At 38.0% G+C, this 13,570-nt stretch overlaps 1 protein-coding gene across 4 annotated transcripts in view; it reads right to left on the reverse strand.

Moving 5' to 3' along the window:
• Positions 1-13,570, reverse strand: part of KCNIP4 (potassium voltage-gated channel interacting protein 4) — a 1,016,244-nt gene that overhangs the window by 13,391 nt on the left and 989,283 nt on the right. For all 4 annotated transcript variants that reach the window (XM_031942853.1, XM_031942854.1, XM_003773349.3 and 1 more), the window contains 2 exons: positions 9,153-9,222; positions 1,909-1,979 (listed from right to left, as the gene is read on the reverse strand). In XM_031942853.1, the coding sequence (XP_031798713.1) occupies positions 1,909-1,979; positions 9,153-9,222 (141 nt within the window). The remainder of the gene's footprint in view (positions 1-1,908; positions 1,980-9,152; positions 9,223-13,570) is intronic.

Below are 13,570 nucleotides of genomic sequence, written 5' to 3' on the forward strand. Positions count from 1 at the left end.
TTAGAAATGAGTTTGCTTCCAGCGTCTGCAGGTATGACTTTAACCTTGATCGATGTGTCTGTCCTGGGCTGGAGAAGAGAACTTCCATTGTATATAATCTCGAACTCTACTGTTCTGGCTACCTGGGGTCATCACAACCTAAAATATGAAATTATTATTCCTTGTTCTTTGGTCTTTTGTCTCCTTGTTTCAGTAAAGAATCACCTCCTGAAGGTCTTTATCATCGCCAACAAACTCAGATAGAGACGAAATGAGGGAAGATTCACTGGGGGCTCTTCCTTGCTCTGATTCAGCAGGTCTTTCAGTCCATTATTATGTCTGTACTTGTGGCTCCTTAGAAGTTCCTTAGACTGCAAGCTCCTTGACAGCAGGATTTTTCTCTTGACATCCACAACCCTAATTTCCAATCCTGCAGGTGGCTGACACCTAATAAAAGCTAGTGGATTGAATCACTTTGGGGTGGGGGGAGGCATCCCAGCTTGTGATCTGTCACTGAGTCTTTTTTGCCCCAGGAAAAAGGGAGGAGATGAAAGAAGGGAGTGAGTGGAAGTGGGAAGAATTAGAGAATAAAGCTGTTCTTCTGATCCAAACTAGTAAGCAGCAAAAAGAAGGGCATGTGAATTTTTGATCCAGCCCCACCATTAAAATGAGACCTTTTGGATGCAAAACAAGACATTAATTCATGCTTTGCTGAAGGCAGGGACAATGTGATCAGCTCCAGGGAAATGATTATTTTTATGGGAGACTGTCTCTGACCTAAAGGAATTTACAGTCCAGCTTGGAGGGAAGTGAGATGAGCCTTAAAAGCATCCCCATGATAATTGTGCCCCATAAATACACCTACAATTCTTTTTTCCCTTTTCACACTGTTTTCTGTCCCTATGCCTTTCCTCCCCTTCTTCATTTGATGAGTCCCTGTTGTTTTCAGTCATCAGTTGTACCTAACGCTTCTCTTCGTGACCATATTTCCATCCTTTAAAGACTAACTCACATAGTACCCCATCCAGGAAGCTTCCCCTGCTCTCCAGACCAGTTCTTGCTTTGTGCTCTCTCATGCAATGTTCTATATTGTAGCTATAACATTCCATGTTTGTGTTATCCCCTACTGAGACAATGTTTACTCTGAACTAAATAATTTTCCCTAGAGCCCATCATCTTGCTTTGTATACAGCAAAACATGAATAAGTGTCTTTTTTGCATTTCAAAAAGATTTCATCTTAGGAGTGTAGCCTGTATTCACTCCGCCTCTAATTGCAGCAAAACAGAAATATAGGAAGTAATAGAATGAATTTGGTGGCCCATTCGTGCAATGACATTGCCGACATTTTCTCTTCCTCCTGCCCTATCTCCATTTCTCAATGCCCTTAACTTCAGCATCCCTTAATTTTAGCTGTCAATGTTCCACTTGCGGTCATTTTCTCAGCTACCATCACTTCCAGAGCTGGTGGTTTCTTCTTGTTTCATCTGCCACCTACATCATCCTACTGTTTCTAGACCTCCTGGCCTCCACAAATTAAGATGTCTTTTACACATTAGGGCTAACTTTGTTATCAGAGAGCTTTAGTCCCAGGGGATTCATTAACTGAGGCTTTTCTGTTCTGATAGGGGGCTTCCCTCAAATGGCTATGACTAATAAAATTAGGGGACTTAACCTTTTTTTCCATGCCAGAGAGATTTGAAGTGTTTGGCTAACTAACTGTAGATTATAATTTTCATTGCTTGTGGAGTGATACATAATTTAAAAGTATCTTGAATTTCAGTGCTGAAAAAATATTCCTATATGTCATTTTCCTTGTTTTTACTTTTCATGCTCAAATATGATGAAATTCTTAAATTGTCAATAATTTTTAGAAATTTTAAAGCAACAGTTGTCAGAACCTCTACTCATTTGTCAAATATAAGACTTACCTCAAAGCTCACAGATCCATTGTGATCGGTGTCAAATGCATTGAACAGAAAATGTGCATATGTTGTTGAATCTGAAATTAAAAAAGGAAAACAAGAATATTCTTGATTAGGCAAATTTTTAAAAATAGTTTGCAAACTTTTTTTTAACTTACAAAACATACAGTTGATCTCTGTCAAAATTTTTCTCTTCCCTTGTACTGCATCCCAATAGCATTTCAGTAAATAATAGACTAGAAAGTGGTATATTCTGATGAATTGAATTTAACTGAGTTCTCTTTTAATTTTTATCAGGTGTAAAGAAAAATCTTCATGAATTCATTTTAGAAAAAAATTGAATTTGGGTCTAACTAATGATTTCTTTGCTATAGGGAACTCTTCCTTAGTAAACTCTCCTCATCCATATAGATTGGCACCTTTTCCCTGATTCTGCCATAATTCCCATAGCCGGTATTTCAGAATTGTCTTCACTTAAGCCTCTTACACTAATCCTTCTCCTAACCTCTCATCTCACATTTTATTGGAAAAAAAGAGAGCCCCTGTACCCAATTTTTCCATTTCTCATCTCAAAATCCCTTGACATTGTTCATTTTGTCTTCCTTCTGGTTTCTGATAATTGGACTTTCTCCTAAAAACCCCAGATCCCAACTATTTCCAAACTGCTCCAGTGGTAACCCTATAATCATCCCATTTTTCTCTCCTAATATTAAATATCTCAGAGATCTACTATTCCCCAAAAGCTTATAAATAGACAGATCTCCCCCCCATTTTAAAAAAGCTTCACTTGACATCTTTACCTACTCCCTCTAGCTATCCATATCTCTCTTTTTTTGTAGCCAAACTGTTAGATAAAACTGTCTTTTCTCCTCAGTCATTTCCTAACACTTGGTAATCTGATTTCTGACTTGATCACTCAACTGAATCTGCTCTCTACCCAAAAGAAATCTCACGGCCTTTTCAGAAGCCTCACCCTTCCTGAGCTTGCTGTAACTTCTGACCCTGCTGCCTCCCTGCTCTTCCTGGAAAATTTGACCTCTCTGCGTTTCAATGATCTTCTTTCTTGGTCTTCTATTTGTCAGGTTTCTCCTCAGTTTCCTACACTAGATCCCTATCATTCTATATTCCCCAGTGTTCTATCCTCTTTCTGTCTCTTGGAGATCTTGTCCTTAGATTCAGTGATCATCTCCATACAGATGATTTGGAGTCAAGACACATTTATGTGTGCACACAATCATGAAAATGCATGGTATAAAGTACACATTCATATACATGCACATGTATATATCTGTGTGTACATTCATGTAGCAATCTTGTCTTTCTCCTATGCTCTAGGATCATCCCTTACTGACTACTTAATGGACTTTTGAAAGTAGATGTCCTACAGGGATAGTTCAAGCCCAACTTATCCCTAGAAATCCATCTTCCTTCTTTTTTTCCTGGCTTGGGTGCCATCATTCTCCTAGTCACCAGGTTTGCAGAACTGTATAATTATCTTGACGCTTCATTCTTTCTCATACTCACTCACCAATCACTTTTCGTATTGTGTTCATTTTACATCCATAACACCTCTTGGATCCATCTGCTTCTCTGCTCACAGCCCCTAATGCAGGTCCTACTGTTCTCCCTACCCCCGGGTTTTCTTCTTTATAACCCATTCTCCAGCTTTCAGCAACATATTTCTCAAACACCGGACTGTCCCTATTACTCCTCTCCTCAGTGAACTCCACTGGCTCCCTATTACCTCCAAAATCGAATAAAAACTTATAGTTTTGCATTTAAATCTCTTCTTAACCTGACTCCTGCCACTATTCCAGTCTTATTTGTATACTGGTTCTGTAATAAAGCCTGCTCAAATCAACCTCCTTCTTATGAGACCACAGTCTCCCGTCTCCATGCCTTTGCAAAGAGTAAGTGTCCCCCATACTTGCAATACACTGACTGCAATCCGCCTCTTAGAAATTGCTTCAGATTTCTTTCAAAGCTCAGCTTGAGGGTTATTTTTGTCATGAGACTTTTCCTCAAAAAGTAGTGTGTGTGTTTTATGTCTCTTCTGTTTCTTTATGAACTTGTCTTCTTGACAGATAGGCTACAAAATAGGACAGTTTCATTTCTGTCCTTGTAGCTTCAGGGCTTGCCTGGTAAGCAGTAGGTGCTAAATAGGTGCTTGACTGAGTGACTGGAATCTTACAGATGTCTTTCCCTGAATCATATATAGAACATGCACAAACACCTCAGAGGGCTTCATGAGGAACTACAAATTCAAGGAGAATGAACTAAATGATGCTGACTTGCTGCAGAAATGGAATTGTGGGTCTCTCCTTTAAGCTCCTCTTGAGCTTCTTAGTATAGACTATACTATAGTATAGATCTCAGTATACAGTTTATCTCAATTCTACAGTGTAGAACTCAGGAGCCCAAGTTCAAGCTCTCATCCTGACTGTGTTCCTCTCATGGCCAAATCACTCAAATTTTCAGTACTCCAGACAGCTCCCTAAGACTGTAAGGCCCCAGGAAGAACCAAGCTACAGAAGTCTCCTCAAGCAGAGAAAGAAGTTCCTTAGACCAAAACACTTCCAGGTCCAAGCACAAGCCCAGCAGCAGGGCAGTGTGGGACTGCCAAGAATCGCCAGACTATTCTGTGCTCGAAAAGATGCGAGCCATTCTGCTGCAAAGTAGAACCTGCTCCTAGAGGGAGGCAATGAGGTTCGAATGAGGAAAAAGAACCCAGTCAGAGGACTTGCATTCAAACCCCAGTTCTGATTCTACTTGAGTAAACCTCTCATTCTTTCTGGGAGTCAGTTTCCTCACCTATTAAATAAGGGGATGGATGAGAAAAAGTGTCTCTAAAGTCCCATCTAGTGCCAAGTCTATGAATTTCTGAACTTTTTCCCAGTCCAGGGAGAGACGAATTGATTAACTATTTGGCTGGTCCATTTAAGGGGAGGAAAAAAAACCCTGTCCTTTCTGAAGGAGGCTTGATTAAGAAGACTTATCTTTAACTCTCTGGGTGTAAGATTTTACTCAGTGAAATATTTGTTATAGAATATGAACTCTTTATTCTCTTCAAATAGCATTTTCGAAGTTTTGTAATTTCAATATATTTATTTTTAAAAAGTTATAGAAAGATAATTGTACTGATCAAAATAGATGGATTTCCCCAACTCTCCTCTAGAAAATTATGTTTAAGGAAAATCTTTTGCTTCTAATACCAAGGAGGTAGCTGATAACATCAAGCAGTCACTCCCCACCTTCCATGACAAATTTAATTTGGAAAACACCCAAGAAGTTGAACTCACTTTTATGTTTGTCATATAGAAAAACTTTTCCCACACTAAACTTGCTCTAACTTGCCACTATTTTAAGAAAAATCTTCCCAAAGACATTAATTTTACTTAATTTGAATTTAAAGCAATAATTATATTAATATAGCATAGCTTTCACCCTTCATAAAGAAGTTCATCATTTAATGAAATCTAATTTCAGCGTCCAAGTGATCAGTGTCTATTTGAGTAAACTGTCACACGCTCAAGCAACACCATCAATGAAGACAAAGTTTCACTTATTAATACTACACAATTTCTTCAGGGACCGAGGCAACCTATCAAACTATAACACATTCACACTGACATTTTAAATTTGAATTACAGATAGAACATGTGTAAAATAACTCTCTGAGAGCTGTCTAATGTATCATAAAGCATTTTTAGATAATAATATATTAAGTGATATGTCTCCTAATGTAACTCCTAATTAGACTCTTTGGGAAGCTACTTTTAATGTGTCTTCCCAAGAGACTTAATTTAGCAAGACACTGTAGCTTAGACACTGTGTTGAACTCAGCATATATTTGATCTGCTATAAAAAAAGCAAAAAAGTTGGCCAAACCTCCTGCATGATAATGGATACCGACACCAGCTTTTGGAATAAGAGAGTGCTCAGTCCTGGCACAGGGAAGTTTAATGGTACCAGAAAGAAGGCAACAGATCTCCTTTTCTCCCGTACTAGCTATATGGTTCAACTACCTCTTCTCTACCCAACAATAATGAAAAATTCTCTCTCCAAGGTGCTGAAATCCCCTTCACTGAATGATTTCAGTGAGTTTCTTAAGAGTCTCAGGATGGACTCCATGGAAGAGACTGGAGCTTATCCCTTGTTTTATAGGCAAAGAGTCTGAAACTCAGAGAGGAAGTGACTTGGCCAAGATCACGTAATATATTTCCAAGTTAGATTCTCTTCCCACTCCTCCTAGATGTTGATAATTCATGTGTCCCCTGAAGAAACCCTGATATGTACATACAGGTATTTGGATAGTAATATTTCCTACATAATTGATCATAGACACAGCCCGGACAAATGAGACTCTTGTCTGTAGCTGTAGCACTTAGTCTAGAAAAACAAGAAGAGTAAGAATTAAATGCAATTTAGAACATCCAGGAGAATGCTGAATAATAATAGCTGTGAATATCACAATGAAATTTCATCCCTCCATCCCTGGTCCATATGTAAGGGCGATGTTAGGTATTTTAAAACAGTCCTTGTCCTGAAGAAATTTACTGGCAGGGGGGTAGGAGAGTAAGGGACCACATGCATAGATAAGCAAGGCCAGAAGTAATGCGTCATGGAGGAGGTCAGCCAAAGCCTTTAGGAATATCTGGGGAAAGAGACACTACCAGAGAATGAGGGAGTTCTTCAAGGAGGAGACAGTGACTCGAGTCTGAGAAGAACAGAGACTTAAAAGCAAGAGGTGAAGAGGGGCTGAGGGACTCTGGGAGAATTCATGGATGGGAGAGATGGGAATGGAACACAGAGGTCTGGGAAGAAGCGGGCCAGACACCCAAGGACATGGCCACAGATGGACTTCATGGGCTCAGAGACCAAGAGTAGAAAAAGATCTGAGGGCCAGAACCCCTGCTTTATTTTGCAATTGCAGAGAGATGAAGCAATTGTTCCCAGGGCAACGCTGTTCTTCAAAAACAAGTTACAGTTCAGATCAACACTGGGCAGCCCTCCCATCTTGAGGCAGTAGAAGCTATGGAAGGATTTATATTTAAAACATCTCATCTGAAGAAATTGACATAACATTTGTCTATGCATATGTGTGTATACATCTATGTCCATATCCTCCCTCTCTGGATCCATCAGCTGATCTGCCTACCTGTATATCCCGGGTGTTCCCAAAGTCTTAGTGCTAAGCTATTAAAATATATGTGTATATTAATTCCTATAACCCTCCAAAGAAGGGCTTTTATAGTCGGGGAAATGATTCCCTCTTGAATTTCCTTTCTTAAAACATTTTTTTTCTTCATTAGCATTAGAGCAGATCTGGACATGCAGTATAAGTCACATCTAATATATATCACACAATAGACGTTATGGGACTATGTATATACATATGTAACATAGGGATATATTTTGCTGTGAGCACACTGTATTTATGTGCTATAACTTACACATGCATACACATACACATATATACATATAGAATAGGAACCTATCATTTTTACTTTTCCTTCTTTGGTTCTGTCAGGACCAAAACCCGACAAACAATTCATAAAGCCTATCCAAAGAAAGACTTTTATAGTTGGGGGAAATGATTGCCTCTTGAATTTCCTTTCTTAAAACATTTTTTCCTTCATTAGCATTAGAGCAGATCTGACCTGCAGTATACATTTTTTAAATTGCAAGTCATGATTCTTTTAAAAATTTATAGCTCTCTGTAATAAATAATACTTGTGAATTTATGTATTTTGATTAACGTGGACAATCAAAGAATTTTTAAAAGTAAAGAAAGTGATTTTCTTTTTATCTACTTGGATTTTTTAAATGTGAAATCTTTTGTCAGGGAATATATTTTAAGTAGGGGACTATAATGTAGGAATACTGTTTTTTTAAAAAAAAAAGATGAAATTTTAATGTGACACTGGATTGAATTTGTTTCATGTAGTGATTTTATCTATTACGCTAAGCAATAAGAAAGGGTTTCCATTTGTTTTTGTGGCTGTAATAATTTTCAGGGATATGTATGTGAATACATCAGTTGAGAATATGTAATTGATTCTTTTGATAATTTTCAGTCTAAAATAATATAAAAATTATATGTAGAAATGAATTTATATAAATGACATTTTTCATAATGCTTAGGGCTCACATTTCTTTAGATCTTTAGATTTGTAAAGTGTTTTCCCTTGCAAGTAGATTTCATAGTTAAAGAAACTGAGGCTCATGAAGTTTATTTGGGTTGTCTGGGGTCACACAGATACAAAATATGGATTTAAGTTGAAATCTATTTCAAAATCCTGCCTGCTTTATTGGAGTCCAGTAGCATGCTTTAGCATGCTAAGGCACTAGGTGGCATAATAATAATGATGATAATAATAATAATTCACAAGCACTGGGTCTGGTGTTGAGAGACCCGAGTTCAGATATGACCTCAGATACTTACTCATTACATCATCCTGGGCAAATCCATTTAAGCTCTGACTGCCTCAGTTTCTTCAGCTGTAAAAAATGAGAATAGCACCACCTGCCTCCAGGATTGTTATGAAGATCAAATGACATAATATTTGAAAAAGTGCATAGCATATGGTACGTGGCAGGTCCCAAACGAATGCTCATTCCCTTCTCATTCCTTTTTATGTGGGTGTTGGAACATACAGCCTAATCGTTGTCAAAAAGCTAACTGTGATGCACTGGAATTTTACTGCTTGTTTTAGTTCCTAGATTTCAGGGCATGTGATTTCATGTTAAACGTACAGTCGTGAGGGGGTGTGTTAGAACCATCTTAAACCAGCTCCGAAAAGCTGATTGTTAAATGTTTTAGGGTGAACATTTATACCTTAGAAGTCAGAAAATGCTACAAATCAAGGTTTTCTTAATGTCTAGACTTAAGAAAGTATTGGAGAAAATGTTAATGGTGCAGATTATACCTAAAGACAAAGAAAAATGAATCATTTTCAAACACAGTCATATATGTGCTATATTTCCTTACATCATCATTAAAATCATCATGGTACCTAATAAAAAAGTTCTCCCTTTTTCTTTTCTTTTCTTCTCCCTACCCCTCTCACAAAACCAGTAAGAGTGGAACTACCTATGTGTTGTTTTCAGTTGTGACTGCTGTTTATTATTTAAATATACACAATTATTTTTAACAGCCAGAGGGACAGGAAGAAGATCAAAATCACATCCAAATTACAGCTAGAACGCTCATTTTCCGAGCATGTTAACAACTCTCCATTTGTACTCACCTCCCTGTGGAAAGAACTGAGAGTAAATCTCTTTGAAGGTTTCTTCATTAACAACACCACTGGGACATTCCTAAAGAAAGTTACAGAGAAGCAGTATGAGTGAATTGTCCATAAAAATGATTTTTTATGCTTTTCTTTGGAAGGGGAGCTGTCCATACCCTGAATCTTCTGTCCTAGAAAAAGTAAAGGTGTAACATTTATTTGGAAGAAAGAAAACAGCTTACAGAGACCTCACTGAGCCACACAGAGATAGGATGGTATGGTGGATAGGGTATTTGTATCAAAGGAAGAGCTGCATTCAGATTTTGCCTCCGACACATAGTGGCTGTGTTACCCAAGACAAGTCAGTGTTCTAGGCAACTCCAAGTTGCAGAGAAGGTGCTGACCTGCACTGGTGGAGGGTGTTTCATCACTCAGGAGAGCTTTATACTATTGAAAACAAATCTAATCCCTATCTCTGTGAGCCATACGCTTATCTTTGAGTCATATAGAATGAAAATGTATGTAATATACCATTTCTGTATCTCATTTTTGACCCTGGTTTCCTTAAAAATTCTTCCATCATAAGGCCACATCTTAAAAAGCTTAAAAGAAAAAAAAATTCAGACATTCTGGGGTTTGAACAGAAACAAAGGTTAGGGGCTAGCAGTATATCCCCTTACAAAAATGACAATGTCAGGTACTTAAAAAAGAAGAAAGTTCATAAATATCACAAAAAGACTTTACAATAACTGACTCAGATTTTCTGGTCAAAATAGCTTTTTGAGTCTTGACACTAGAGGAGTGGCAGAAACATCTGCAGTGGCAAATGGAAACCTTCATTTCAAATCCTACAAGAGGGATTTCTTTCTTAGTTCCTTATCTCCCCTCTTCCCTCTCCCTCCCCTTGTGTCTCTGGTTCTTACTGATTGTCAAGCTCCAATCGGTCATTGTTTGGGCCCTGATTAGTTCAGAGTAGTTTTGACCAGAAATCCTGAAGATATTCCACTTTCAGATTAATTTTTTTTCTTTATTTTGACTAGGTAAAAGAGGCCATTCTTTTCCTCAATTCTTACCTGGCCTTAATCACTGACTGGGAGCTGAGACCTGTTAAAGACCTGAGCTTAAAAAGGTCAAGGTCTCCCACTGCACCCAGCGCCATGTCCACTCACCCTGATCTATATCAGGCCACTGGATCAGGTGGCTCTGGAAGGAGAAAGTGAGGCTGGCAGCTGCACACAACCCTCCTCACTTAAATCCGACTCACTTACATCTCCTGACATCGTCTTCCTGAAGTCCTGGTCCTTCTTGAGAAGGAAGGATAAACAACAACAATAACATCCCATTTATACCATGTATATCCCCCTCACTAGAATATGAGCTCCTTGATTGCTGGGCTGGTTTTTCCCCCTTGCCTTTCTCCAGCAAGACCAGGCAGGTAGTACGTATTCAATAAGTGTTTGTTGACTGATAGACTTTTACATATTGAAAACATATGGTTCAGTGGCTATGTCAACACAAGCCATCTGTTTCTAATAGAAATAAGAGCAGAAACTTGAATCTTGGCTAAGTGGTGGTGAGTTTATGGAGGGTCAGAGATGGAAGCTTGTAGGTGAGTGAAAATGCTGTTGACAAGAGGTGAGGATGATTAGTGAAGAAAGGCAGGAGTCCTTTGGATCACCAAGTCTTCCTAACTACTTTTGGTCATTAAGTTGATACGATCACTTCCCTCCATAGTGTAAAGAAACACTATTTCAAAAGTCACACGGTGTAGGGAGTAGGTAAAAATAGCACTGAATTTGGATTTGGAAGACCTGGTTTTGAATTTGAACTCTGCCATTTATCAGCATATACTTTGAACAACTACTCTCAATCATAATTTTCATAGCTGTAGAATGGGGGAAATACTATTTTTAATATCTATCTCAAGGGAGTGCTGTGAGGATCAAAATATTATAGGTAGCCTTTATCTTTAAGTTCTTTTTTATTTTTTTCTCTTTTTTCTTCTATCTTAGAATTCAGAATTAGCTTCAGATTTAATAAAAGCCATTTTGTTCACCTCACGAACAACCTATTCACAACAGAAAATGCACACAAATAATAGTAATGATTGCTTTCATTTGTCTGGCATTTTATAATTAAGAAAACTTTATGGGTGACTTAGAAAAAGGGAAAAATAAGAAAGGAACTGAAAGATAAAGGTTGTCCATCAGCCGGGGAATGGACGAATAAGTTGTGATATATGAACATAATTCAGTATTGTGCATGGTAATCGACAATTTAAGAGATTTATAGATAACAGATAATTTAATATAATAAGAGAATTATAGGAAACCAAAAATTTACAAAAGAAAGTAAGCATGCTCAGGAAAACATGCCCAGGGACATGTGTAAAATATGAATAGTAATATTCACTTTTCTTGCTTATGTTTTTTAGGGATAAAATAATGAATGTCAAAACACACTGAAAATAGAAAAATACCCCAATCCTAAATTTACAGAATCTGAGTTACTGAGACAATAGAGATCATTCACTAATAGATAATTACAGAAATTATCGATTAAATCTTTAAGTGTTCAAGTATCTTTTATTTGAAAACCTACAACTCACTATCCCTCACTATTATCACTAGGACATTTTGATTTTTATAGTTAAATGTTTTTTCTTAACCGAAAGGAAATGTATTTTAACCTCAGATATTGGGTCCAATATTGGTCACTGTCTTTGACTCGATTCTGCAAAGTTTTACCTTTATTTGTGTTATTGGAGTCACTATGTATAATTTTTTTTTCTCTTCCTTCTTTACTCTCCCCTTCAGTTCACACAAATCTTCCCAAGCTTCTTTGTGTCTGTGGTCTTTGTCTTTGTCTTTCCCGCCCTCCTCTCCTCTCTATTTTATCTTGGATATTTATTCCTTTGATGCAATAATTTCCTATTTGATTGATATACCAATATATTTTAACCATTCCTTCAGTTGTTGACCCCAGCTGTTTATTTCCTTGCTTTTTGCTACTACAAAGTTTCTAGTGCAGAGTCTTTCCACACTTTGGGGGCGTGCTCCTTGGCCAGCAGACAGTCCCTTGCTTCTCTGACCTGTCCCTGAAGGCATTTTGGCTTGGCGAGCCCTGCCAGGACTTGTCTCCCTGCTCTCATCATCTTAAAAACTCAAGGTCCTGTCCAAGCCACAATGAGAGCTCCCCTTTAGGGAAAGGGACTAAAATAACAACAATAAAGATGTTCATATAAACAAAAGAATCTTCAATCCTTTAACTCAGGTGACAACATTTACTGGCAGTGGTTGGAAGAGTATATTAGGTGTGTGAAAGTTTGGGAAACACACTAAGAGAAAGAGTGCTGGGTTCAAGACTGGCCTCTGAGACTCAGTTTTGTGACATCAGTCATTAATCTCTCTGAGCCTCAGTTTTTTAATCTGCCCAAGTCCAGATCTCTTTGAGCCTCAGTTCCCTCTTCTGTAAAATGAGCATAATATTGCCTGAGCGACGACATACTTTTAGAGTTGCAAAAGCAAATGAAATAACCAATGGAAAATATCTTGCAAACTTTAAACCATGATATAAATGTCAATTATTATATTACCATTACCAGTACCATCACTCAACTCTGAGGCTTGGTTTGTTCCTCTGTAAAATGGGGATAACAATGAGAAGTTTTCCCTTCAGAAAGCTCTTGACAGAAAAGCACTTTGCCGACCATATATAAAGCACCATATAAATGGGAGTCATTATCATTATAAGAGCAACCTGACAGACTAAATGGAGCTTCACGGAAATATTCATGTATGAATAGAAAATTTTTTTTGCATAACTTCATGGGTCTCTAACCCTATTATTCTTATAAGAAAACCACTCGGCTCATCTTATGTTGGCTTTTTTTATCACTGATAAAATGCTGTAGAAATGACTGCAAAAATATTCCCATTCGGATCAACATTCTTGCCACTCTCTGGCTCTTTAGCTTATTATTTGACTCCCAGGTTCTACTGGCTTTGTTTCTACCAGCTCATCAATCCCCCCTCTTCCCACCGTTTCCATTTCTTGTATTTTAACTCTTCTTTCCTCTGTTTCCTACTCAGCACTTCATGCTTGGACTATTGTCCAGCTGATAGAACTAATATCTCCTCTCTCATTGCCATCTCTCCATTCCAGATCATCCTCCACCCAGTTGTTATAATGACCTTGTTAAAATGCAGTTCTGGGCCTGTCACACTCCTGCTCAATAAGCTCCAGAGGCTCCCTATTACATCTAGGACTAAAATCTAAAATTCTCTGTTTGGCTTTCAAAGCCCTGCATAAGCTCATCGCTTCCTTCCTTTCCAGGCTTCTTCCACCTTACTCTCCTGTACACTGAATGTCTTCCTTGTTATCCTTCACACAGGGCACTCCTTCACCCAAGTCCGAGGGTTTTCACTCACTGCCCC

Source organism: Sarcophilus harrisii, chromosome 6 (genome assembly GCF_902635505.1).
Source record: "Sarcophilus harrisii chromosome 6, mSarHar1.11, whole genome shotgun sequence".
NCBI classification, from domain to species: domain Eukaryota; kingdom Metazoa; phylum Chordata; class Mammalia; order Dasyuromorphia; family Dasyuridae; genus Sarcophilus; species Sarcophilus harrisii.